Raw genomic sequence first — 27,854 nt, forward strand, 5'->3', positions numbered from 1 at the left:
ACTGCAGGGGTCACCCCCCCCACCCCCGCTGCGGGCGTGTCCATGCTTGTGTTCCGGGGTATTTCCCCCAGGGCAGGTGCCTGGGGTGCCATAAAAAAGATTTAATGAAGGAATGAGCGTTTATCTAGGGCCTAAAGCGCTTTACAACTCTCAGAGGAAGGTGCCCTTATGAACCGGCGGGAGGGGCGAGCGGCACTGGGGTCACGTGTTCCGCTGGGCTATGGGAGCCCCTCGCCCGTCCTTTCTCCTCTTATTCCTCCCCCTTCTTCACACTGCCTCGGGAAGGCCAAGGGAGGGGGAGGAGAGCTCCCCATCCATGCGCATGTGTGGGAAGCTTCTGGACTACAATTCCCAAAGGCGCTCGTTGAGAAGCGGGACTGGAAGGGACAAGGTACTCAAGTTACACATGCGCAGTGCTCGGTGTCTCTTCTCTGAAGGGGTGCTCCAGACTGAACCAGAGAATAGACAGGGGGAGCTTGGGAGGTGAGTCTTGTGACGTCACGAGCCGGAGGGTGGGGTTGTGTATCCATGTGTGTAATTGTGTGCCTGCTCTTGTGTTTGTGTGCGTCTATCTGTGGTTGTGTCTGTGGGTGTGATTGTGGATGACAGTGTGTCGTTGTGCTTGTGTGTCTGTGGTTGGGATTGTGAGTGACAGTGTGTCGTTGTACTTGTGTGTCCACGGGTGGGATTGTAGGTGACAGTATGTTGTACTTGTGTGTCTGTGGGTATGACTGTAGGTGACAGTGTGTCATTGTGCTTGCGTGTCCATGGGTGCGATTGTAAGTGACAGTATGTCGTTGTGCTTGTGTGTCTGTGAATACAATTGTAGGTAACAGTGTGTCGTTGTGCTTGTGTGTCCATGGGTGTGATTGTAGGTGACAGTGTGTTGTTGTACTTGTGTGTCCATGGGTGGGATTGTAGGTGACAGTATGTTGTACTTGTGTGTCTGTGGGTATGATGGTAGGTGACAGTGTGTTGTTGTGCTTGTGTGTCTGTGGGTATGATTGTAGGTGACAGTGTGTTGTTGTGCTTGCGTGTCCATGGGTGCGATTGTAGGTGACAGTGTGTCATTGTGCTTGCGTGTCCGTGGGTGCGATTGTGGGTGACAGTGTGTCATTGTGCTTGCGTGTCCATGGGTGCAATTGTAGATGACAGTGTGTTGTTGTACTTGCATGTCTGTGGGTGGGATTGTAGCTGACAGTGTGTCGTTGTGCTTGTGTGTCTGTGGGTATGACTGTGGTGACAGCTAGTTGCTGTGCTTGGATGTGCACCTGTCGGTGTCATTGTGTGTCACTGAGATGGAGTTCTCCCAGGTGGGTCCCCAAGGGGCTGCGTGTCCGTGGGGGGCTAGCAGAGGCCTCCGAGCGGCTTCCTGCCCATGGGATGGGGTCCCTTTCCTGGTTCTGGGACTTTGAAGGTGCCAGGTTGTCCCGAGGTACATGTTCCCTGTGCCCAGAGTCCTTTGGCGCTCTTTCCCCCCCCCCTTTTCCTCTTGGCTGTGGGTGAGGGGGTGGCCTGTGACCCAGGGTACTGGGCTTAGTCATTGGGCTTGGATGCCAAAGAGCCCTCTTGCAAGCTCCAAGTCACCTCCACGCCCCCAGCAAACTCCAGGTGCTCCTCAGCACGCCTGAGGCCGCGGATGCCTCCTCCTCATCTCGGACCCTCCCCCCTCCTGCAGGGGCCTTGGGGGCTTCTCTCAGGGGGGTCCCTGAGCTCAGGGGGAGCTTCTCAGGGGCAAGGACTGGCCGGCCTCTGGCACAGGAGCACCACCTGCTGCCCCTGCTAATTGGCGGAGGGAGCCTGCGGTGCCCCCCCTGCCCCCGCACTCGGCCCATCACTGCCCAAGGCATCCTGGAACCCCACCGGAGACCCTCACTAGAGGCCCCCTCCCTCACGCCCCACTTCCTACCAAGGACAGCTCCCTTTCCTCGGTTCTCCCATTGTCCTCCCATTGAACCCAAGCCCAACCCAACAACTTTACCCCTCCCCCTATCCCATTTCTGCCGGGCGGACTTCTCCCTCAATGGGGCCCCCAGCCCCCGGCCTCCACTCCGGCCTCCCCAAGCTCCCAGGGGCAGGGGCTGGCTCCCCCACCCCGTGCTAGGCACACAGAAAGAGCCGAACAAACGCTTTTTCATTCACGCATTTGTTTCATGGCTCCCTTCCCGTGGCCTCAGCTTCCGAAGCTGTGGCCGCTCCCGGCTCTCCCTTTGCTTCTGCTGCCAGTGTCCAGTCCACTGCCTGGGAGGGCTGACAGCCGAGCACCGCCCTTCCTCCCGGGGCTCTGAGGGGCATCTGGGGCTTGCGCCCTCTCTGAGGACCCTTCTCAAATAGCCTCGTAGCCCGTGGCCCCCTTCCAGTGCCCCCTCCCCCAACTGGTGGCTGGACGTGCCCCTTCTGCTGACCTCCAGCATCATTGCTAGGAGGTCCCAGGGGCGCTGTCTCAGAGCCCCGCCCAGCTCTTCCCTCCCCCCATTACAAGTGGCTTTGCCCGTGTGTAGCAGCTCACCTGACCCCGGGAAGCTGCCCCTGCCTGGTGAGCCCCCGGCCTGAGGCCTGGCCTCTCTCCTTTACCGGCTTCCTCTCCCCACTCAGGTCTCATGGTGCTGAATCGCATTCCCCCAGAGGGAAACCTGGAGGAGGAGGGCGGATCCCCAGGGGTTCCCTTGGGCCTAGACCAGGTGAGTCAGGGTCCCCTCGGCCTCCAGGCTCCCCTCGGCCTCCAAGCCCCTCTCGGCCTCCAGGACCCCCTTGGCTTCCAGGCTCCCCTCGGCCTCCAGGCCCCTCTCGGTCTCCAGGCCCCCCTTGGCTTCCAGGCTCCCTGGGACCGGCCATCAATGGTGGGAATCGGCCCGGACAAGACTGGCCCGCCCCCTGGGCTGCAGGCCCGGCTCAGAGGCCGCCTTCCCTCTTGTTCCCTGGGCTCCTGGGGGCCAGCGGGCCACCCCCTGTCTCCCCAGCTTGCTCTAGGCCCCCCCAGATCCCCTTTGTCCCCATTCAGGGCTTCCAGGCTGAGTCCCAGCTGAGAGCGTGTACATGGAGCTGGAAGGTCCTCCAAGACCCTCGGAGAGGGGAGCCAGGCCAACATCCCCCAGAGGCCGTCTGAGCAGGCCCCCTCCACGGCCCCCTGGGGGCGCTGCCGGGCCAGCAGGCTGTGTTTGGTTGCAGGAGGCCGTGTCCTTCGGGGATGTGGCCGTGGACTTCACGGAGGAGGAATGGGGGTGCCTGAGCCCCGCTCAGTGGCAGCTCTACAAGGAGGTGATGCTGGAGAACTACAGGAACCTGGTGTCCCTGGGTAAGGCTGGGGGGCCCAGACCTGGGGCCCGGGGCTCTTCTGAAGCTCCTCCAGACGGGCCGGCCTCTGGCCCTTCCCTGCCCTCCCCAGGGAGCCCCAGAAAAGACCCCTGGGTCAGGGCTTCCTGAACCTCCTCCCCCGGGGGGGGGTCTTCCCTGGTCTGTGGCAGGATTCCAGGTTTGGAGGGGGGGAATGCCGCAGGCTTGGCTCTGGCTGTCTGAGCTCCTGGGCTCCCTGCCCAAGCTGGGGGAGGGCTGGAAGGGACTCCAAAGGCCACTGATTCCTGCCTGTGCCCGAAAGGATCCCAGGCCTGTGTCCGGCCTCTGTGCCTCCGTCCTCATCCCTGTCTTCCGTGGCCTGGATTCTGGGTGGGCACGCCCCCTCCTCCATGGTCTTAAGCCCTGGCACCCAAGAGAGACCCAGGCATCAGGCGTCAGTCCAAGGCTGAGCCTACCCTCCACGGGCACACCCTGAAATGCAGGCCGTGCTTATTGGACGCTTGGGGCTCCCAGGAGGCAGGACCGGGCTCTCTCCCTCCAGCGGCCATGGCAGCCAAAGCCCCTTCCCCTCCCGAGCACACAGCCGGCTCCTTTCCTCCCCGTGGGCAGGGCTGAGAGAGGACAGACCAGACCTGATCTCCTGGTTGGAACAAGGGAAAGAGGTCCCAAGCAGCCCCCGTCCCGGGGAAGGAGACCCCGCGGCCGCTGGATGCTGCAGCCCGCCTGGGCCCTCAGGTACGGCCTTCTCTGAAGGGTGGGGACCCCAGAGCCTGAGGCTCACGGGGAGCTCGCTCTCTAACTGCTACTGTGGCTCCCGGGGGACCACAGGGTGCCAGAATGCCTCTGGGTGACAGTCAGGGCTATCCACAGCCTGGCTCCAGCCTTTCCCCAGTTCTTACATGTCCCTCCTGCAGTCCGGCTGCTCCCCTCCAGGGTCACCTCCCCACCCTTTGCCCAGATTGCACCCCACCGAGATGCCTTCCCTCCTCCTCTCCACAAAGGCAGAATTCGTCCTTTTGGAACATCCTCCCATCATCCTTCCTGTCTTTGGTAGCCAAAAGACAAAAGTCTAGTCTGTCACCCCCACGGCTGCACCTCCCGTTCTCAGAGACAGCGGCCGTGTCTTCTAGTCCTCCGGCCGAGCATCCCCAGGCCTTTGAAGCTACGAATGAAGCGACAAAAAGCATTCATTTCATGGCTACCACGTGCCCACTATTGCGCCAAGTTCTGGGGGTACTTACTGAAGTAAGACAGTCTGCCCTCCTTCGGTGTGAACACGTGGCCCTCACCATCCTCAGGACCCACTGCCGGTCACCCCTGCCCTTCCTGAAATGGGATTTCTTCAACTGAACCCTAGACTTCCAATGTAGTTGACCATGGCCAAATGCGGTGGGAAACCAGGCAGCTAGATGGCACAGGGGACTGGGCCTGGAGGCAGGAAGCCTGAATTTAGATCTGGTCCCAAGATGATCCTGGACAAGTCACTTAACTCTGCTTGCCTCCGTTTCCCCATCTGTAAAATGAACTGGAGAAGGGAATGGCAAACACTTCAGTACCTTTGCCAAGAAAACCCAAATGGGGTCATGGAAAGTCAGACAATGCTCAGATAACTGCCCCGCAAATATTAGCACCTAACTGAGTGTGGGGGAGTTTGAGAATAAATCGAGATTGCTCACACACACGTGGATGTATACATGTGTACATACTTTATATACACATATAAATAATTCTGTAAATCTTATAGAACTATGTAAATATTTATATATAAATATAGAGCTACATAAATAGTAGCTGCTGCTATTATTGTTAATAATAATAACTAACATGTCGTTTATACTGTCAAGCACCATGCTGAACACTTTACAATTACCTCATTTGCTAGCAGTTCGCCCCCATGTTATTGTTACAATTGTTACTGTTATTGTTAACAATAATATCATTATCCGGTCCTTAGATACTGTTCCTCTGTTAATACACACATTGTATCCATTAAGCTCGGCGATACCAATTTTTTCGCAAGACTCATGGGCCTGGGAAGGCTTGGACTCGCCCTCTGAGGTCATCAAAAGCTTAGATTCAAATGATTTCTCTTCTGAATTTCTTTCAGCCTGGGGTTCTGGCCTGGAGAAGCAGGAGGAGCGGCTTGGAAGCCAGCAAGGAGGACGGGCAGCAGTAACATTGGTGGGAAGCCTCGGAAGTTGTGTCGTTCCCCGGGTCCCCACATTTGGGGAAAGTCCTAAGGAGGGGGTCATGTCGCGGAAAGCAATGGGAATCCTTACTGGGGAGACTCCAAGGATCGTCCTTTCTCAGGAAAACAACCTCAACCCACCAACCCCCGTCATGCCCAAGGAGCGGGGAGGCCAGAAACATACTGACTCGAGAGGAAGCTTTAATCAGAGCGTGCCCCAGTGGCTGACATCCAGAGGTCATAATGAACAGGGGAATCTCCCCTGTAACCAACATGACAGAAACGTACCCTGCCCTTTGGAAGAAGGCAGACAGCATTCTGGCAGGAGCTCCCCTCTCATTCCAAATCTGAGGTCTCCCGGTGAAGAGAGACCTCATAAATGTGGAAATCAGGAGCGAACTCAGGAGAGCGAAAACCATTCTCGGTGTGGTCATTGTGGAAGGGCCTTCAGGCGGAGCTCGGGGCTCAGTGAACACCAGAGGATTCACCCTGGTGACAAAACCTGTGACTGCACCGAGTTTGGGGAGCCCCGCCACCAGAACTCGGCTGTTCCTAGAAACGCCCCGCTTCAGAGCGGCAAGAAGCCGTACAAGTGTGATGAATGCGGGACGACCTTCACTTGGCGCTCCTACCTTATGGAACACCAGCGAATTCACACTGGGGAGAAACCGTACAAATGTAAGGAGTGTGGCAAGGCCTTCAGCCAGAGCTCCAGCCTCACCAAACACCAGAGGATCCACACTGGGGAGAAGCCCTATAAATGCACGGAGTGTGGGAACGCCTTCCGGCAGAACTCACACCTGATTCGCCACCAGAGGATTCACACCGGAGAGAAGCCCTACGAGTGCCAGGACTGTGGCAAGGCCTTCAGCCAGAGATCGGACATCATTAAACATGAGAGGATCCACAGTGGGAAGAAGCCCTATGAGTGCAAAGAGTGTGGGGCCACCTTCAGTTGGCGCTCCTACCTCATTGAGCACCAGAGAACTCACGCCCTGGAGAAGCCCTACGAGTGCAAGGAGTGTGGCAAGGCCTTCAGCCAGAGCTCATCCCTGATCCAACACCACCGGATCCACACCGGGGAGAAGCCCTACGAGTGTAACGAGTGTGGCAAGGCCTTCAAACAGAGATCGTCCCTCATCCAGCATTACCGGATCCACACCGGGGAGAAGCCCTTCGAGTGCAAGGACTGTGGGGCCGTCTTCAGCGGGCACTCCGGCCTCCTCCACCACCAGAGAATTCACACCGGGGAGAAGCCCTACGAGTGTAAGGAGTGCGGCAAGGCCTTCAGGCAGAGCTCAGCCCTCATCCACCACCAGATAACTCACACCGGAGAGAAGCCCTACCAGTGTAAAGACTGCGGGAAGGCCTTCCGCAGGAACACAGTTCTCTCCGAACACCAGAGAATTCACACCAAAGAGATCCCCTATGAGTGTAAGGAGTGCGGCAAGGTCTTCGTGCAGAAAGCGGCTCTTCATCAGCATCGGAGAATTCATTACTGGAAACAAGCTTTACCTGTGTAAGCAACAGGAAAGCCTTTGTCCAGAAAGCAGTCATTATGAGGGAAAGGAAAGTGGGGAAGCACTCTGTCAGACATCAGCTCTTATTAGCATGTCCTAAGTGACAGAAAAGAGATAGAAAAAAGAAAAAACGAGAGAGACAGGCACAGATACAGACACAGAGAGAGACAGAGACACACACACACACAGAGAGAAAGAGATGGAGACAGAGACAGAGAGAGAATGAATGTTTAATAATCAGAGAATGCCTGATTCAGTTAGATCCGAGCTGGCACTGAACACAAATTAACGAATGTGCATAGAGCCCATGAATGTGAAAACTATAAGAAATCCTTCATCTGGAGATCCAATCTTGTTTAATCAGAGAATTGACCTTGGACACAAACTGACTGTCATGGATGTGGCAAACCCTTCAGTCTTAAGAAGACCCTTACTCTGTATCAGAGAATTCTATCTGGTAGGAAACCTCTAGATAGAATCCTGGTGAGGGGAGTGAATGTGGAAAACCTCCTACTCAGAGGTCTAGCCTGCTTCACCATCAGTGAACTCTTGCTAGAGGGAATTCCCTTGAAATTGAGGGGATCCAGGATAGAAGTAAAAGGTTCCACCAAAACCCAATTTCTCTTCAGCTCAGAACTTCAAGAAATCTGCCCAATAAAGTAAAAGAATAACAAAAGAGAAAAAAGAAAGAAATTCTCACAAAGAAAACTTTGCAAAAAAAATTAAGCATAAGGACTTTTATTGGTAATGAGTGAATCAGAGTCTTAGGATAAAGCAAGATGATTATTGTCTCTCAGAAATCCCACTTTGCCTTAAGATCCCTGAAGGAGCATATTGTACAATTAGTGGCAACTCCTCTGAGTTTTGAGGGGACAGAATTATCTTCAAGAAAGGAAATAACTACTCTTTATTGAAATCAGAATAATACAGATGAAGGACATTCAGAGAGTCTGAATTGAGGGAGTGGAACATCTGGGACTCACTGTGACCTAAGCTGGGCAAAGAAAACATAAAATACTATGATCCCAGTAAAAGAGATTTGGCTGGCTAAGCCCTGTGGGGGAGGAGGGTGTATCCAAAGGCTAGCATGAGTGGGTGGTTTCAAAGGAAGGAAACTGCACCTCAAGAGGCCAGAGCTCTGGGTGTGGGTGGGGCCGAGAGGTTTTGGAGGATGCTGCGGTTGGGTTGTTCCAGCAGGAGCTGTGGTCCCTCCCCCAAGGAGATATCGATGTATCAGGATTTAATGGAGGGGAAAATAAGTTGACCAGTAACAACCTTGAAGATTAATGGATTCTGAAACCAAAATCTCTAAGGAATGGGCAGCAATCTCTAAGAGGGGCCATGTAGGCTTCTCTACAAGTTAGTCATCAAAGGATAGATAGAGTGCATACACTATCACCTGACACTGAAAAATCCAAACTCCTTAATAGTCAGAGAAATGCGAATTACAGAACTCCCGGGGTATTACCTCCCATCCCTCCAGGAGGGTAGAAGATGAAGAAAATCAGCACCTTAATAATGAGAGAAATGCAAATTATAGACCTCCCAAGGTTTTACCTCCTATCCCTCCTGTTAGCCTGGAAGGTAGAAGATGGGGAAAATCAACTCCTTAACAGTCAAAGAAACACAAATTGCAGAACTCCCAGAAGATTACCATCCATCCCTCCAGAAGGGTAGAAGATGGGAAACTCCTTAATAGAGAAATGCAAATTACAGAACTTCCAGGGTATTACCTTCCATCCCTGTTAGCCTGGAGAGTTGAAGAGGGGGAAAACCAACTCCTTAATAGTTAGAAAAATGTAAATTACAGAACTCCCAAGGAATTATCTCCTATCCTTCCTGTTAGCCTGGAGAGTGGAAGATGGGGGAAATTAATGTCCATCCTACTGGTTCACAGGTGGTAGAGCCCATTGATCCAGTTGCCAGAAAAGCATGAGGAATTATGTGAGGACAATTCTAAAATTGTTCATACCTTTGATCCAGGGATCTTATTATTGTATTTATAACCTTAGGAGGGCAATAATAGGAAGAAAAGACCAATATTTAACTTAACAACCGGGATGGGAGAGAGCAAGGGCTCTGGAGTCAGCAGGGCCTGAATTCAAATCTGACTCCAGGTATTTGACACTTATCTGTGTGACCCTGGGCAAGTCACCTCCAACTGTCTCACCCCCCCAAAAAATTAGTGAGCAGCAGACATACACAGAGAAAATATCTGTATACAGAAACATTCATCGCTGCATTATGGGTAACAAACTAGGAGCAAAATAAATGCCAAGGAGTGTCCTGTATGATACTGAACCAGCACGTGAATGTGAAGATCAGAATACATCTGAATCCCAGGGCAGTTGTGAGGATCAAAAGAAGCTAGACGCAGAGAGCAGGCTTTGTGCAAATTAAAGCACTATTCTGCATATGTGTGCATTTGGCCATATGTGTGTGTACAAAATGTGTGCAGCTAATGTAGCACGAGTTCAAATCTAGCCCCACATACTTTCTAGTTGCATGACACTGAGCAAATCACTTTATCTCTGCCTGCCTTAGTTCTTTCATCTGTAAAATGGACATAATTGTGCCTCCTTCCAGGGCTGTGAATATCAAATGAGATACCGTTTGTAAGGCATTTTACCAGCCTTCAAACCCTTTTTAAATGCTCGCCTTCACAAGTGTAATTGTTCCCTGAGGAAGGACTCTGTGGAAAGAGGAATTAATTGTAAGTCATGATATAGAATGAGAAATCCTATAAAGGTGACCCGAGACTGGAATGTTTGAAGCACATATCCTAGAAAAGAAGAAGAACCAATCAGATTAACCAAGGAGGCTTTGAACAGGAAACTTACGCCTTGGGTTTTAAAACCCTTCTTCTGCATCTGAGTAAGCGCTGGCTTTCACTGGAAGTTATCGGACCTTCTATCCAGTTTTGTCCTTGAAACTCGGGAGCCCTCAGTTGTGGCATAAAATGTGCCTGGGACACCCACCCAGAGATCCTTTCGGTTTAACAGAATCTGTGTTTCTCCTGCTTCCTGTCGTAATCTTAACATTTTTGTTGCCAGCTACCATCGACGTAGCAGAATATAAAATACACCCATAAATCACTGGACCTGATGCTTGATGTCCTTGACCAAGTTTCAGGGAAAAAGCTTGCCCTCATTCAATCACTGGCTTTTGGGATAGCGCCCACAAAATCCAGAAGGCAGAGAGAAATTCCATTTTTAAAACTACAGAATGTAAAAAAATATCTGGGGGCTCTTACCAAGACACACTTAGGAACCATATAAATACTAATTTAAATAGAGTGCTATTACTTGCCCATGATTGGTTTGTGCTAATATAACACAAATGGAATCATTTCACTTGTTTGGAGCCATGCCGTCAAATTACCAAAATAATACTTTATAGAAGTGGGAAAGATATCAGATTTTATCTGGAAAAATAAAAGATCCAGGATCTCAAGTGAAATAATGAAAAGAAGTGGAAAGGAAGGGAACCTCACAGGTCCAGATCTCAGATTTTCTGCAAAGCAGTAGTCACCCGTGTTGTTTGGTAGTTAAAAGCCTAGAAAGTTGACGAGTAGAACAGATGAGGTACACAAAATCCAGAAACAAATAAACATGATAACTTAGTGTTGGGAAAGCCCAGAGACCCCTACCACTGCTGGGGAAACTGGACATCTGTCCAGAAGAAGTTAGGCTTAAACCTATACTATATTCCATAATAATTTCCAAATGGTACATGGCCTAGATGCAAAAGGCAATCTCATAATCCAATTTGAGGAGCCGGGGAAGGAAGCTTTTGCAATTTTGGAGGGGGGCAGAGCTCTTGACAAACAAAAGATAGAAACGATCATATGAAATAAAATGGACAGTTTGGATTCCATACATCAAAAATATCTGCACATAGGGACAGCTAGATGGCACCAGCCCTGAAGTCAGGAGGACCTGAATTCAAATCTGGTCTCAGATTTGGTCTTCACATGTGTAATTGTTCCCCGAAGAAGGACTCTGTGGAAAGAAGAATTAATTGTAAGTCATGATATGGAATGAGGAATCCTACAATGATAACCCAAGACGGGAATGTTTGAAGCGCATATCCTAGGAAACTAGGATAGGACTCTATTTTTTATTACCCTGGCGTGGCCCACTATGAACTAGCTCTCCAATGATTTGTCTCCTTTTATTTTTCTCTCTGTGTGTGTGGGTGTGTGTGTGGGGGGGGTGCAGTTATATTCATGAGGGTTCTTGGTGTGTCCTGATGGTTTAACTCTGAGAAGTTTTATGTTGTTTTGTCATTCTTAGGAAGAGAGTTTTTTCTATTTGGTGATTTGGGTCCCACAACGGGGCGTTCTTGGACAAACAAAACCAATGCAGCTATTTTTAAACATTTTGCTGAGGAATCCCTTGCTGGGCTGGGCCGGCAAAGGGGACGGCCAGAGGCCCGGGGGGCTCCCTGGTGTGTTCCCACGCGCCGGGGCAGAACCCGGGCCACCGAAGGCGCTCGGGGCGCCGGGCAAGGACGCCAGAGCCGGGGGTTCTGGTGGTGTTCCCGCACGTGCGCCGGAGGGCACAACCCGGGCCACCGAAGGCGCTCGGGGCGCCGGGCAAGGACGCCAGAGCCGGGGGTTCTGGTGGTGTTCCCGCACGTGCGCCGGAGGGCAGAACCCGGGCCACCGAAGGCGCTCGGGGCGCCGGGCAAGGACGCCAGAGCCGGGGGTTCTGGTGGTGTTCCCGCACGTGCGCCAGTGGGCAGAACCCGGGCCACCGAAGGCGCTCGGGGCGCCGGGCAAGGACGCCAGAGCCGGGGGTTCTGGTGGTGTTCCCGCACGTGCGCCGGAGGGCAGAACCCGGGCCACCGAAGGCGCCAAGGCCAGGCAGGACGCCAGAGCCGGGGTTCTGGTGGTTTCCCACTGCGCCGGAGGGCAGAACCGGCCACCGGGCGTAGGGCGCCCGGGCAAGGGCGCCAGAGCCGGGGTTCTGGTGGTGTTCCCACGTCCCGGGGGCGAACCGCCCGGGCGCCGGGCGCCGGCAAGGCGCCAGGCCGGGTTCTGTGGTGTTCCCGCACGGCGGAGGGCAACCCGCCACGAAGGGCCGCGGGCAGGACTCCAGAGGTAGTGTTCCCACGTGCGCCGGTGGGCAGAACCGGGCACCGGCGCTGGGGCACCCGGGCAAGGACGCCAGAGCCGGGGTTCTGGGTGGTGTTCCCGACGCGCGGAGGGCAAACCCGGGCCACCGGGCGCCGGGCGGGCAGGGACGCCAGAGCCGGGGTTCTGGTGGTTCCGCCGTCGCCGAGGGCACAACCCGCCAAGGCGCTGGGCGCCGGGCGACCCAGAGCCCAGGGGTTCTGGTGGTGTTCCCCACGTGCGGAGGGGCAACCGGCCACCAAGCGCTGGGCCGGGCAGGGAGCCAGAGCCGGGGTTCTGGTGGTGTCCCGCGCGCCAGTGGGCAGAACCCGGCCACGGCGCTGGGCGCCGGGCAAGGACGCCAGAGCCGGGGTTCTGGTGGTGTTCTCGCACGCAGGGAACCGGGCCACGAAAGGCGCCGGGCGCCGGGGATGGGCCGGGCGGGTTCTCAACCGGAGGGGCAGAACCGCCACCGGGCCAGCGGCAATCGTAGCAAGTGCCTCTGTGGGGCGTGTGCCCAAGGCTTTGTGGGCCCCACGCTCGCGAGCCCCAGATGGGGTGCCGACCCGCGGGAAGAAGCGGGGGGCTGCTGGCTCCTGGAAGTGGGGAGCATCTGGGGCCCCTCCCCACTCTCCCTGAGTCTGGGTTGGGCCCGGTCCGCCCCAGCGCGTGCACAGGTCACACACACACGGGCAGATGCACTTACACCCCCAAGCACAACACAGCACAACGTACACGCCGTCCCAGGACTGCAGGAATTGGCCACTTCCTTCACCGGCCCATTTGACAGATGAGGAAACCGAGGCACACAGGGTGACGTGACTTTCCTGGGGCCCGCAGCTAGTGGGTGTCTGAGGCCACATTCGAACTCGGACCTTCCCGAAGCCCCAGGGCCCTATACACTGAGCCACCCGGCTGCCCCGTATAGCTGAGAGTAATAGCTATCACTATTCCCATTTCACAGATGAAGAAACTGAGGCACACAAGAGCCAAGTGGGTTGCCCAGTAACAGGGACCCAGATCTTCCTGACCTCTCCTTAGACTCTCTCCTGCTCCTAAGAGGCAGTGAGGGGAGGATCTGCGCAGGCGCAAATGCACCGCTCACCCACTCATGCTCCGTCCCCAACAGGCCCCGCTCCTCATTCGTTCCTCCAGCTGCGCCTGCGCGTCTGAGGAGACTCAGGACTCCGTTTCCCAAAAGTCTTCACGCGGCGTCTCCACGGCTGGGCGGAGAGAGGATGAACGTCTGCGCAGGCGCAATGTACAGCTGGCGCCAGGAGCAAGCGGCGGGCTGCCGGGGAGCGGAGGGGGAGAGGCGCGCGCGGAGGTGAGCCTCCTCCTGAGTGACGTCACCGGGAGGGGGAGGGTCTGAAGGGGGGCTCTGCGTGTGTCCGCGTGTGATTGCTGGGGGTGGGGGAGGGAGGGCCCTTTATGTTTGTGCGCCTGCGCCTGCGGGTGTGTTCCTGTGACGGCGGAGACGGCGCTTAGGGGGCCGCCGGGGGCGCGTGCTCTGGGGAGGGTCCGCGGGCTGGGCCAGGTCTGCCCCCGTGCGCGGCGGAGGACGCCCGCCACTCCCGTCTGCAGCGCCCTCCCGGCGCGCGCTGCCTGAGATTTAGTGCGATAAGCATTCATTAAGCGCCTGCTGTGTGCGGGGGCGCAAAAGGGAGGCCGGAGGCTGCCCTGGCCCTGGCAGCTCCTGCCCTGCTCCGGAGGCACCTGAAGACTTGGAGGGGAAGGAAGGCGCTCTGGGGGTCCTGCTTCCACTTGGGCCCTTAACGCGGCTCCCCTGGTCTCCTCTGGCCAGGTTCTTCCTCCTCCCTCTCTTCTCCTCTCCTCTTCTCCCTCATTTCCCCCTCTCCCCTTCTTCTTCCTCCTTTCCCTTCCTCCTCCCCTTCCTTCCCCTTTCCCCTTCCCCTTCCTTTCCTCCTCCCTTCCCTTCCCTTTCCTCCTCCTTTCCCTCTTCCCTTCCCCTTTCCCTCCTTCTCCTCTTCCTTCCCCTTTTCCTTTCTTCTTTCTTCTTTTCTTTCTTTCTTTCCTCTTTCCCTTTTTCTTTCCCTCCTTCTTTTCTTTTTCCTTTCCCTTTCTTCTTTCCTTTCTTTCTTCTTTTCTTTCTTTTCTTTCCTTTTTTTCTTTTTCTTTTCTTTCTTTCCTTTTCTTCTTTCTTTTTTCTTTTCCTTTTTCTTTTTTCTTTGGCTTGTGAGGAAGTTGTGTTTTGGGAGATTAGGTCTTGGAGGTACATTGTTGGTGTTGCAGGCATAGAAGTAATTTAAGGTGTAGACAAGTAAATCTAAGATAACTTCAGGTTTAGGGAGAGACTTTGATGCTTGAGGAGCAGAACTCTGCAGGGAGGGAGTTCCCCTTTTGAGGAGGTGGAGAGGAGGAGGAGTGGTTGTACATGGGTGGCCCTGGTTTGGGTTTCTGGATTAGCTCTTTGGGATTCAGTTTGGCCTGGGGAGGACAGCCGGGAGGTATTAATTTGGGTGAGGTTAGAAAAGTGAGGACAAGCAGGTTTCTGACTCTAGGGTTAGTGATTTTCTTTTAAAGGAAGTTTTTTTTTTTTTTTTTTTTATTTTATTTTGTTTTTCAAATTAAATTGTGTTTAATTTGGCTCTTTTCCTCCTAGATGGTAAGTAATCAATATAGTAAATAGTGATTTTTCTACATGGCTACAATTATAATCCTATGAGAAAACAGATCAAAGAGGAAAATGAGAAAGAAAAAAAAGGAAAGTTAACAAAAAGAGTGAAGATGTATGTTTGGTCCACGTTTCTCTTCTGGGTGAGATGGTTTTTCAGCAAAGAATTGGAATTGGTTTGAATTACCTGCTGTTGAGAAGAGCCATGTCCATTCAGAAATTCAGATAGTTTGTTGTTGTTGTGTAAATGTCCTTGTTTCTGCTTGTTTTCTAGTACAGTTTTTGAGTTCAGTTCTGAATCATCCTGGAACCAAAGGACCTGGTTTTTAAGAACACTGTTTCTAACTTCATGCATACTTTTACTTAGGCTATTTAGATGGGGGGCCTGGTTTCGTTTTTGCAGAGAAAGGATTTCTGAGATCCTCAAATCTGAGAAGGGAGGGGGATTCTCATCAAGCATGTGAAACAAGGACTTCAAAGTTTGGAGGGGTGGGTGGTGGAGGAGAGTTGTCCCTGGGCTGGGAGAGAAGTGTTGTGGGGCACAGAGGGAGGGGGGGGGAATCGGAAGGAGCCTCAGTGGAGAAGGTGGTGTTGGGGGGACATGTGACACTGAAGGGTGAGAGAGGTTGAAGAAGGAGGCAGCTGGTGTGTAAATAACTACAAGTGTGTGTGGTATTTCAAAAGTTGTTTTAATTTGATTTCTTTATTAATAATGATTTGAATACTTTTCATATGAGGGAAATAGTTTCAATTTCATCTGAAAATTGTTTATATCCTTTAACATTTATGTTGGAGAATGGTTGATTGTTAAATTGGTAATTTCTATATATTTTGGAAATGAGGCTTTATCAGAACTTTAATTGTAAAAATGTTTTCCCAGTTTGTTTGCTTCCTTTCTAATTTTTGTTTGCATTAGTTTTGTTTGTACAAGGCTTTTTAATTTGATTAATCAAAATTTTTCTTTTGTGATCAGTAATGGTTTCTGTTCATTTTTGGTCATAAATTTTTCCTCCTCCACAAGTTCTGAGAGGTAAATTATTCCTATGTTCTCAAATTTATTTATGATTTTCTTTATGCTAAATTATGGAATTTTGATTTTATTTGGTGTACAGTGTTAAGTCTGGTCATCTAATTTGCTATACTAATTAGTTTTCCCAGACTTTTGTCAAATAATTTTTATTCAAAGTTGGGATTTTGGGTTTATAAATACTAGATTGTTAATGGATTATTTTATTTTGTGAAACCTAATCTATTCAGTGATCAATTAATCTATTTTTTTGGCCAATACCAAATGGTTTGGTGATGCTGCTTTATAATATAGTTTTAGATCAGGTAGATAGGCCACTTCATTTGATTTTTTTTTTTCATTTGAAATTTGACTTTGTTCGTCCATATGGAATTTGTTGTTTTTTTCTAGGAATTAAAAGTTCTTGGGAGTCTGATTGGTATAGACTAAATAAATAGATTAGTTTAGGGAGTATGTCTTTTTATTATACTCAGCTATTCAAGAGCCTTAATATTTTTCCTAATTATTTAAATTGATTTTGTGAGCACTGAATTTCTAACAGATTTGGAGGGTAAAGTCAAACAAAAAAGATGTTCATCTGGTTGAGAATGACCAAAAATCCTGTGAATTTAGTGGGAGATTTTAGCACTATAAGAAATGAGAAATGTGAAGAATCAGAGAATCATGGGAAGATTTATATGAATTAGTGAGGGGTAAGACTTAGCCTAATTATGTACAGCAGACTAACAATGATATAAATGGAAAGAGGAAAAAACAAACAAACTGGAAAGTAACCATCATTAATATGATCCAGAAACTTGTCTCCAGAGAAGGGAGAAGAAAATGCACCTTCACTTTCAACCAAGATGGCTCCTGAAGTGAACCACAGAGTGTCCACTTACTTATCCAGAAGACATCCATTGAAAATTCCAGAAGTGACTTCTTTCAACCTATCTTGCACAGGGTCCTCAGGAGAGTGTATCTCTGGCAAAGTCAGCACGAAAGGAAGGATATCTCCCAGTGGGATGGCCAGAGACATGGCTCATTCTGGAGGCAGCAGGAGCAGCAGGTTTCCATGGGACTGCATGGTACCACAAGGTACTGTAGAGTACTATATGGTTCTGTAAAATACATTTTTTTGTGTACTATGTGGTTCTGTATAGTACAGTAAGGTTCATGGTATTTTAGAGTATTGTATGATTCTGTAAAGCACTATATGGTTCTTTAGAGTACTGTGTGGTTCTGTATAGTACAGTAAGGTACTGCATGGTACTGCAGAGTGCTGTATGGCTCTGTATAACTGAAGAACAAAGCCAGAGGGAAAGAAAACACTGACCTGTATTAAAAATGCCCAATCTAAAAATGCCCTTGAAGAAGAGAATAACTCATGAACAGCTAGAGAAAAGGGAAAAAAAATGATTTCCCTCAAGTCCTACATGAATACTCAGAAGAAAAGAAACAAGAGATAAAAACAGATGAAAGAAAGCCTCTGGAAGAATGGATTGGCAGGAGAATCAAGAGCTTCAAAGAGAATGTGGTAAACCTGACCTGGAGTACATTCCCTTAAAACCCAGAATAGATCCCACAGATCAGTGACGACAAGAAATGTTAGAACAAAACCAAAAGATTGAGGAAAATAAACTGTAAGATATTGGATATCAAAAACCACTGGCCTCCAAGGCAGGCTGAGGACAGAGAATTTAAATAGTCATCAGACTCCCTGGAAATCATGCTGTTCTAAAAAACAAAACAAAACAAAACAAAACAAAAAAAAAACCTGCCCACTATTTCGAGGAATCCTAAATAGAGAATAATCACACTGCAGGCATGCCTGCAAGAACCATGATCCCAATCCCAAAGGGGAAGAGTAACTGGAACATGAGAGGCAGAGAGCCGAGAGCAGCTGTGGGTGCCTCAGACCATCACAGATGTGATTGTGCTCAGGAGAGCCAGCAGGAATTTGGGGAAGTGTGGACTGGTGCAGGGCGGAGGGAGTGTGGTCAGAATAAGGATCTCAGGGTACACAGAAGAGTTTTGGGGAAAGAACCCAGCTCTGCAGTCATGAGACAGGCTGTCCCAAATGGGCTACCCCTTCCTTATAGAGAGGGACCAGGGATTTGGCTAATTGAAGGAGGGAGAAGGAGGGAAGACGAATGTAAGTGGTAGAGTTGCCAAAAGGAAAAAGAGGGTCTTTGAAACACTTCCAAAATTCAGAAAAGAGAAGAAAGTGTATAAGCATGCACAAATTTTGCACAAGCAGGACAGATTTTTCCCCCCAGTTCATAACTTTTTAAAAGTTTGTTTATTTTAGACAATCTTCTTTTTAAATTTTGAATTCCACATTCTCTCCTTTCTTCTTGCTTTCCCCCCACCTACTGTGAAGGCAAACAGTATATCAGCATATGTAGCATTGGGCGCCAAAATAGTGTTCTTGGTTTGGTTTTCTTGGGGTCTCTGGAGCAGACTTCATTTCAGTTCAGTAATCACCATGAGTGCAGCCAAGAGTTAAAGTCCAAATCCTTTATTATCTCTTTCAAAGTCTTGTCTTCTTTCCTGGGGCCCAGTTAGCTTTCTTAAGTCTTGGTTTCAGTGGAGAAACTAAGGAGGAGAGCCTGCCACCAAGGTAGTGTGAGATGGGATGAATGAATCTGCATCCAAGGGCTTGTGCTTCAGCCTCCAGTCTGCTTATCTTCTCCAGCTCTGATTCTGGCTGAGTTTGCCCTAGCTTAAATGCTCTCTTATCATAGGTGTGAATCTTGTGGCACTATATTAAGTACTAAGTACATGTACTGAACTAGAGAACTATTAATCATCATGCTAAACTAGATAATCCTTGTCTCATCCATTCCATTCACTTAACACCTTGTAAGAGTCCTTGTTTCAAGTTCAGAGTTCTGGCCCATAACAAGTATACATGTGAAATCATTTTAAAAACTCCATATTAGTCATATTGTGAAAGAAAGCCAAAAAAAAAAAAAAAAAAAAAAAAAAAAAAAAAAAAAAAAAGAGAAAATTATCCCTCAGTCCACACTCAGTTCCTCAGTTCTCCCTCTAGAGGTGGAGAGCATTTTTCACCATGAGTCCCTTAGAATGACCTAAGATCATTATATCCATCAAAATAATTGAGTATTTCCCATTTGATCATCCTTACAATGATTTCCCTGTTTCTTCTCATTTTACTTGGCATTGGTTCTTCTCGATCTTGTCATGGGATTTTTCCCCCCTCCTGAAAGCACCCCCTTGATCATTTCTTATAGAACAGTAATATTCCATCGCAACCACATATTGGTACTTGCTCAGCCATTTGTCTGTTGATGAGCATCCCCTCAATTTCCAGTTCTTTGTCGCCGCCAAAAGAGCTGCTCTAAATATCTTTGTACATGTAGGTCTTTGTCTTTTTCTGCAATCTCTTTGGGATTCTGTCCTAGTAGAGATATTTCTTGGGGACGTAAAGGGGATCCAGTTTTATGGCCCTTTGGGCAAGCTCCAAATTGTTCTCCAGAATGGCTGGACCAGTTTATTACTCGACCAGCTAATATACATATTTCCCTTCAGTCCCTCCAGCATTTGTCATTTCAAGTGGGAAAGTTTTGAAAATAATGTGCAATTGTATCTATGTAAATATGTATATATGTATGTGTTTGCATATACACACTACATACACACACACACACACACATACATACACATACACATACATATTTCAAGTATATATGGAAGTGCCTTTTCTGGGTGGTAAAGTTCAGAAAAAATAATTTAGGAAAAAATGTGGTTACCTGATGACCTTGTCTTTGGGAGTAGAATATTGCAGATGCTGCCAAACTTGAGGGAGAAGGGACCTTGCCGGTCATCGTGTCTAACTATCTCGTTTTACAGATGAGGAAACTGAGGCTCACGCACAAGGTTGATGTGTGGTTTTCTCAGGTGACATTTCTCTCTCTTGATTACAAAAGATGTCCGGCTGGAGAGGAACAGGGAAGGATATGTTTGTAACAATAAAGGTATATGGTTTAAAAACTTGCCACTTAACACATCCATAAAGAGATCTTTGGTCACTTTGGAGAGAGCAGTTTCCATTCAATGTCTTAATTAAAAAAAAAAAAAAAAGCCAAACCCCGGATTTCTGAGGGTTGAGAAGGGAGAGGAGTACACAGTCAGACACCCAGTGTGGGAGCCTGGGACTTCATTAAAACCTGCTGATTGAGTGTGGCTGGCTCTGGGTGCAGCACTTGGCTGGCAAAGGGAGGATGGTGTGGTCAAGAGAGGCTCTGTAAGGATTGGGGGGTTCTGGGCCTGTTTGTGGAAGCAGGGGAGTGGGCAACAGCAGGGTGAGATAGAGGGCCTCCTTTGAGGAGAGGGGAAGAAATGGGGTCAAAGATATGAGGGGAGGGGCTTCTGCCTGGCACTTCTGCAGCTCTCTGGAGCATGGGCAATGTGGGGACCCTCAGGCCTGGCCTGTGGTGTCCTTCTGGGGGTCTGTCTGCCTCCTGTCTGTCCTCCCCTCTCCTGGCCCCCCTTCTTCGGCCACTACTCCTCACCTCTTGTGTCCTGCTCCCCCCTTCGCCGGGATGCTTGGGCTCTTGCAGCCCTTCCTCCCACCCCTCTCCTCCCTCCTTCCTCCCTAACACTCGCTCTTGGTCCAGTTCTCGCCCCCCAGCCACTCCGTGACCACGACCCTCCGGCCTTCTCCCCAGGGTCCCCCGCGGCCGGACTTTACCTCCTGGCTTCTCCCGTATTCCGCCTCAGTGCCCCCTCCCCAGGACCCCCATTTATCCAGGATCTTATGGGCTCGCAGCTCTTTCTGTTGTGCCTCCTGTTCAGGTGTGCGCTCCTTGGGGGCAGTGACTGCCCTGGGCCTTTCTTGGGGGCAGGGGGGGCGGGGGTGTCCCCCCTAAGAACGAAGGCCCCCACTATACAGCCGGTGGCCAGCGGGAAGGGCCTTGAGGCCGGGGCAGGTGGGGCGCTTCTTGGAGGAGAGCTGGCTGCTGGGGGGGTCTTTGAGGGTTTTTGAGCTGCCCTGTGGACAAAATCGGAGCAATGGGTGGGAGAAGCCGGATTTGCAGGCACTGATTGAGGCTGGATGAGGGGCATGAGGACCCCTGCCCTGAGCGTCCTGGACTGCGCTGGCGCCCTCTGGAGGTCTCTGAGCCGTAGCAGGCTGCCAGCTTCCCTTTGGGTCTGGTGGGCGAGGATCCTCACGGGTGGGGGCGTCGATGAGGCTCTCAGGCCAGATTTGAGCCCCTCCCCAATGAGCGCCCTCCCCTTTGGGGCTACCTTCCCTCATAAATACATGGGAGCCCCCCAGGGGCCGAGACCGTCTTGGGTGCTCTGTAGGCCCTGCTGCTAAGTGCCCTGGGAGGCACCTGTGCAGAGGCTGGAACAAGATTTGGGAGACCTTGAGGCTCCAGGGCTTACACTTGTCCTGCACTAAGGGCTGAGTGACAGCCGGACATGGGAAGTCCCCTGGGGCAAGCCTGGAGGCAGAGAGGCCAAGAGGAGGCCCTGTCGACCCCATGGTCCTCCACAGAGAGCCCTGCCCATTGCCCAGAGAAATCTGAGGCGCTGGCCGACCTGACCCAGGCTCCTCCCCACAGTGTGAGTGCGCCAACCAGGACAGGGCCAAGGGCAGGGTGCCCATGTTCGGTGTGGCCAGCACGTGCCCGGTGGCACAAGGGGTACACAGCTGTCCCTGCGCGTTGGGGCACCCCACCTGTGGAGGAGGGGTTGGGAGAGGGGGCCCCGGCGTTCCAGGGACAATCTCCAGGTAGATGGGAAGATTCTGGAGCCAGACGGAGGGAGAGGAGAAGATGGAGGGAAACGTGGCTGGGAAAGGCTGACAGCAGCAAAAACAAGGCTGTGCCCTGCATCCAAGGCTTCCAGGCTGTTCGTGAAAGGGCCTCTTCTCCCGGGCATCGCCTCGGGTCCAGCGCCCAGCACGGCTGGGCAGGGTTACCAGACCCGCCGGAGCTATCTCCCTCCCTCTGAGAATGACAGGTCTGGCCTCCCTCTGCCTTGTGCTTACGCAGGGCAGTACGCCCCTGGACAGGGACCCTTGGCTCTGAGTTCCCTCCCCCCCAAGCCGCAGCTTCAGGGCCTTTGAGTTATAATGTGCCCCAAGGTTGTTAAAAGGAGCCGCTTTAGTATACACTTGAAGGTCTGGTGTTCCTTCCTTTCTCCCTCCTTTTTCCCCTCCCTCTCTTCCTTTCCTTCCTTCCCTCCCTCCGTTCTTCCTTCCTTCCTTCTTTCTTTCTGTTGCTTCCCTGAGATTCTAGACCAAGAGTTCTTAACCTGTCGTGCACGTGTGTGTGTGTGTGTGTGTGTGTGTGTGTGTGTGTGTAGGGGAGGCAGGACTCCCCTACCTGCAGTCAGGAGGCTTCTGATTACACAGATCCAAGGGCTGACCAGCCAGCCTGGGCTCCCTTTTTCCCCACAGATTTGCTGGGTCTCAGTCTTGCCCTTTCTCAAGCCGACGGTCCCCACGAGGAGGGAAATGGCTTCTGGGGTTCTGCTGGCCAGAGTCCAGGTGAGTCGGGGGTCCCTTTTCTGGGCGGGATTGCTTTCTCAGGTTCCAGACCGCAGACAGGCAGTCTTCCTGATTATTGCCAAGCGCTGGGGATGACCTGATCCCAGTCTGAGGCTGCCCTCCTTGTCCCTAATGGTGAAGAAAGGCCCATTCGAGATGGACCTGGGCCATTTCCTTAACCTTACTGTGGAAACCGTCAGCCTTCCCCAAGTTAGGGACAGAGCTGAGGTCAGAGTGCAGATGACCGGGTCATTGGCCCAGCGGCGGCCAGAACCTCTTCAGAACTGCCTCTGTCCATCGTGGGGCTCTGGCAGGGGTGGCCAGCCGGCCAACATGCATATGTTTGGCTTTCAGGAGGCGTTGACCTTCAAGGATGTGGCTGTGGACTTGACCCGGGAGGAGTGGGGGCTCCTGAGCCCTGTGCAGAGGGAGCTCTACAGGGAGGTGATGCTGGACAACTACAGGAACCTGGTGTCCCTGGGTAAGGCTGGAAAAGGAGGAGTGCAGAATCTTGGGTGCTCAGCTCACATGGTTCAGAGAGGAGAGAGACAGAGACAGTCAGAGGGAGTGAGAGACAGAAGCTGAGAGAGGCAGACAGACAGAGACACACATAGAGATTCAAACAGAGACCACTTCTCTCCTGGACCCTCCTTCCTGCCCTGGGCCCTCTGGGGGGGCACTTCTACAGGCCTGGCCCACCCAGAGTGGCAAGCCTGCTGTGCTCTATCACAGGACAAAACTGTGCCCATTAGTCCGGGGGCTGGTTGGACACCTGCCTCTGGTGCCACCCCCTTGTTGTGTTTCTCCAAAGAGCCCCTGCAAAAGGGGCGGCCTCCAGCAGAAGAAGCTGGAGATCTGGCTCTGAGGCAGCCCCAGAGCTGCATGCTTGGAAAGGGAGATCAAGCCCGATGGGAGTCTTGGGGGCCCAGCATGTCCCACCTTCCTCCTGCTGCCTGTTTTCACTCTTCTTTTGAAGGAAACCTTGAGCCCAAGCTGCCTTCAGTGACTCTGAAAGCATTTATTGAGCCCCTGCTGTGTACTAGGCGTACAAAGCGGTCCCTGCCCTCAAGGACGCTGGAGTCTCCTGGAGGTTGCAGCTAGTGCCCTGATATTAGCAGCAGGCGATGGGCCGGGGAGGCTGCAGAGGAGCTGGGCTGGCTGGGCGTGAGGAGGGAGGGCGGCGAGCAGCGGGGATGGGGTGCGGGCAGGGAGAGGAGGCCGGTTTGGATGGGCCAGAGGGTGGGGAAGGAAGTCCCGTGGGTTAATTCCAGAGCTGGAGTGCAGCCGGGTCACGGGCTGGGTCCTAGCGGCCAGGCATGTGGCCGACCATGTGGAGCATGGCTGAAGAGCGGTTCTTGGGCTCTTGCAGTCACTGAGGCAGCAGGAAGGAGGGCCAAAGGGCCCAGGGGAGACACCTCAGAGCTAGCATCGGGCACCCTTGGTGGCTGAGGGGGAGTCAAGGATGAGTCCGCATTGGGAAGCTGGGGGACCAGGTGCCTTGTTCTCCCCCATATTTAGGGCTTCTGGATCCCCGGTCAGATGTGATCCCCTGGCTGGAACTGGGGGAAGAGCCCTTGGCCTGGGATCGGCAGGGAAGGGCCCCCAGACCTGCCTGTCCCCCCGAAGGAATCCATGTGTGGAGCAGTCCAGCTGGTCAGCCAGGGATGGTACATCAGGGTAAGATGGGGCTGATCCCTTGGGGTGGTGCCAGTCTAAGTGGTCTTGGCTGTGGCAGAGACCCTGGAGCAATAACGACTTGAACTGCTCCCGTGGGGCACTTGGAGAGGGTCCTCCCAGCTCTGATGTGAAAGACCTTGCCCCTCCAAGGGGACGCTCCGTTTCTGAGCTCCTGCGGCTGCCTCTGTGAAGGATGCTCCCTGGGAGCACCGCACTCTGCCTCCAAGAGAGCTTTCTCTTCCACCAGCTTCCTTTGGTTCTCTTTGCCCGCTCCCCCTCCCGGCCCTTTGGCCGAGCTCAGCAGGGCAGGGATATTTTGGTGAAGGTCCCAGTGCCCAGGAGCTCGTCAGGCAGCAGCTTCTTCCGAGCACCTCCAGACCAGGAGATCCTGAAAGAGGGGTCATGGGGAAGGGCTGGGAATGGGGGCAGCGAGACAGTGCAGGGGACAGTGCCCGAGGTGGTGGAGGAGCCGGTCAGGTCAGCTGAGGGAGCTGCCAGCCGATTAATACCAAGAGCCTCTTTGGCTGTAAGGAAATGAGCTGGAAGACCTGGAGGGGGTCACTTCACTATGTCTCTGATTCTGTGGTGGTCCTTGCACACGGCTGCCCTCAGATACGGGAGGACAGCCGTCCCCTTCTCCCTCAGCCTTTCCTTCCCCAGGCTGGGCCCTTCAGGTCCGTCACTGGTCCTCATGGGGCCCTGAGGCCCTTTGCCATCCTCCTGGCCCTGCTTTGTTCACCATCTGACTTATCACCATCTGGGCAGTGCAGTCAGCCTAGCCGATAAGTGTCCCAGGTCCCTTCTAGTGGACTCGTGGGTTCAGGTCCAAACAGCTCCCCGAGGTCCCCAACGACTGGACTTTAAACTGTTTTCCTTCTTAATTTCTTTCAGCCTGGGTTGCTAGATGTGAGAAGCAGGGAACAGAAGGAGGGGAACTCCCCGGGAGGTTAGGGGACTTCCCCCAGAGCTGCGCATTTGGGGACAGGACCCTCGGAGGGATGGGGCTGTGGGAGAAGCTCCCACCCCAGCCCCCCCTGCTCAGGCCTCAGAAGAGGCCACCCCCCCAAGGGCAGCTCTACGCCTGCACCGAATGCGGCAAGGTCTTCACGCGGCGCACGAACCTGCTCCTCCACCGGAGGCTCCACACCGGGGAGAAGCTCTACCAGTGCGGCGAGTGCGGCAAGGCCTTCAGCTGCAACTCGTCCCTGAGCCAGCACCGGAGGGTGCACACCAAGGAGAAGCCCTTCCGCTGCCGCGACTGCGGCAAGGCCTTCAACTGGAGCTCCTCCCTGACCCAGCACCGGCGCATCCACACCGGGGAGAAGCCCTACGGCTGCCGGGACTGCGGCAGGGCCTTCACCAACCGGGCCTCCCTGATCAAGCACGAGAGGACGCACAGCGGGGAGAAGCCCTACGAGTGCGAGCAGTGCGGGACGGCCTTCATCCAGAGGTCCAACCTCACCAAGCACCGGAGGATCCACAGCGGGGACAAGCCCCACGCCTGCCGGGAGTGCGGCAAGGCCTTCGCCAACCAGTCCTCCCTGCTAAAGCACGAGCGGATCCACAGCGGGGACAAGCCCTACCGCTGCCCGGAGTGCGGCAAGGCCTTCAACTGGAGCTCCTCCCTGACCGAGCACCTGCGCGTTCACACCGGCGAGGAGCCCTACAAGTGCCACGAGTGCGGCAAGGCCTTCAGGAAGAGCTCCTTGTTCACCCAGCACCACCGGATCCACACCGGGGAGAAGCCCTACACCTGCGGGGAGTGCGGCAAGGCCTTCCGCCAGATGTCCTCCCTGACGCGCCACCAGAGAGTCCACTCGGAGGAGAAGCCCTATGAGTGCGCAGAGTGCGGAAGGGTCTTCGGCAACAGCTCCAACCTCTCCAAGCATCGGAGGACGCACACCAGGGAGCTCCTCCCTCAACTGTCATGCAAGAATGCACGGTGCCCAAAGAGCCCTTGAGCTTAAGGGCTCCAAGCCAGCCTTCAGCTGGGGTTGAGCCCCATTGCCATAGCCTGAGGAGCATTCACTGAGGCAGTGAATATGTGAAAGAGGAGTCCGTAAATCCCTCCTGGCTGGAAACCCCGAAGAATGGACTGGGAAAACCTGTCAGGCTTTTCCATGACTGAAGTCTTTCTGTAAGGAACGTCTACCAGTGTAGGGGATGAGAAAGAAACGAGGGGTTAAAGTCAGTCTTGTTGCCTTTCTTCTTTGCAAAAGAGTAATATGTTTGCCAAAAGTAAAGAAAATCCCCAAACACAGAGGGCAAAGAAATCCTTACAAGGAAAACCTTAGAGGAAAAAATAGTCAGAATGTAGTCTGAGCATACAAAACAGAACTCTAAATATAATGAAGAAATAATATCAGGTAAAAGAAAGTTAGAAGGCATCTCCAAAAGAAGAGTACTGGACCTCCAACCATAAAAATGATACACACTCAAAGTGATTGAAAAGGTTTGTAAAAGAATTGAACACTTTAGAAGGGACATTGCAGCTCTTCAAATAGAATTAGAAAAGATAAACAGGAAAATTAGTAGTTCAGAACAGACACAAATCCAAACATTCTAGTATGCAAAAAGGAATCGTAGAAAAGTTTAAAAATTGGCAATTTGGACAAACAACCGAAGTCTGCATGGACAAAAACAAGACAACCCATTGTGGTGGATGGGACGATCAGAACTGCTGGAATCCCAGTAAAAAATAAAATAGAGAAGCCGGATTCTATATTTTGATAAATCCTACACAAAAAAAGTCCAGAGGTATTTGAACGAGTAGCCTAGAAATTATTAAATCCAAGAACAACGACTTCTAAGAGGACTCCCTCTTTGGGAAAATTGGAAATATTTGCCAGAAATGGGCTTACACCTGCAACCCATACCAAAATAAACTACCAATGAAATGTACCTTTAATATAAGTGATAACACCATTAAAAATAAAGGGGAAATGAAGGAATTATCTCTCTCTTTTTTTTTTTTTTTGGACAACAATAGTGCAGTAAAGAATTTTTGACCAAATCTTAGATTGAAGTGCCCACTTAAGACAAAAGAGACAATTGAATTACATAAAATTAAAAAGGTTTTGAATAAATAGAAGTGATGCCACAAGAATAAGAGAGAAACTATACACTGGGAGGAGGGGGGGAATCTGCCTTAGATAACAGTGATAAAAGCCTGAAAATCCATGATGTCAAGGGAATTAGCTGAGTTATAGAACACTCAAAGCCCAGGTGGTCAGAGGATAGACACACTTTTCAAAAAAAAGTTGAAATGGGCACATAGAACCATACTCCCGATTTTCTCGTCACAAGAGAAATACAAATTCAAAAAAAAAAAATGTCTTTATAGCAAAAAACAAAAAAAAAAATGATAGTATTATCTACAACAATAAAAAATAAATATCTGGAACTCTACCTAAGACAACCCATGACACATAAATACAAATAGAAAATACAGAAAAAGGAAGACAAAGAATTGGAAAGATGTTCATTGTTCCTAGTTAAATAATTCCTACAAAATAGTGCAATTAATGATACCACCTATTTTAGATTTATTTACAGATTTACTGTAATACCAATTAAACTATCCATGGGTTCTTCATTGCATGATATTGCTGTTACTATGTGCAACATTGTCTTGCTTCTATTCACTTCATATACATCACTTCATTTAAGTGTTTTTCTGAAATCATGCTGTCATTTCTTATAGCACAATAATATTCCATCACAATCATATACCATAGCTTGTTTAGTCATTCCCCAATTGATGGACATCCCTTTGATTTCCAATTCTTCACCATCACAAAAAGAGCTGCTGCTATGTATATTTTAATAAAAATAGGTCCTTTCCCCTCTTTTCTTTTGTCTTTGAGATATAGATGTGGCAGTGGTATTACTGGAT

At 51.4% G+C, this 27,854-nt stretch overlaps 1 protein-coding gene across 2 annotated transcripts; it reads left to right on the plus strand.

Moving 5' to 3' along the window:
* Window positions 1-315: 315 nt before the first annotated feature.
* Window positions 316-27,554, plus strand: LOC100929404 (zinc finger protein 345-like). Of its 2 annotated transcripts, XM_031964081.1 has the most exons (5): window positions 316-483; window positions 2,596-2,681; window positions 3,169-3,295; window positions 3,904-4,029; window positions 5,402-9,416. In XM_031964081.1, the coding sequence occupies exons 2-5, from the start codon at window positions 2,601-2,603 to the stop codon at window positions 7,003-7,005; spliced, it is 1,938 nt and encodes a 645-aa protein (XP_031819941.1). In that variant the 5' UTR covers window positions 316-483; window positions 2,596-2,600; the 3' UTR covers window positions 7,006-9,416. The 2 variants fall into 2 exon arrangements, with proteins under 2 accessions (XP_031819941.1, XP_031819942.1); XM_031964082.1 differs by lacking the exons at window positions 316-483; window positions 2,596-2,681 and adding an exon at window positions 25,060-27,554 and having other exon boundaries at window positions 2,977-3,295; window positions 5,402-6,933.
* Window positions 27,555-27,854: the final 300 nt, after the last annotated feature.

The sequence above is a fragment of the Sarcophilus harrisii genome, chromosome 3, assembly GCF_902635505.1.
Source record: "Sarcophilus harrisii chromosome 3, mSarHar1.11, whole genome shotgun sequence".
Classification (NCBI taxonomy): Eukaryota; Metazoa; Chordata; class Mammalia; order Dasyuromorphia; family Dasyuridae; genus Sarcophilus; species Sarcophilus harrisii.

Coding starts and splice junctions, on each gene's coding strand:
- LOC100929404 (XM_031964082.1), top strand. CDS start 3,037: ATGGAGCTGGAAGGTCCTCCAAGACCCTCGGAGAGGGGAGCCAGGCCA. Junction 3,296..3,903: donor CAGGAACCTGGTGTCCCTGG/GTAAGGCTGGGG, acceptor CCCCGTGGGCAG/GGCTGAGAGAGGACAGACCA. Junction 6,934..25,059: donor AGTGTAAGGAGTGCGGCAAG/GTCTTCGTGCAG, acceptor GAATGCGGCAAG/GTCTTCACGCGGCGCACGAA.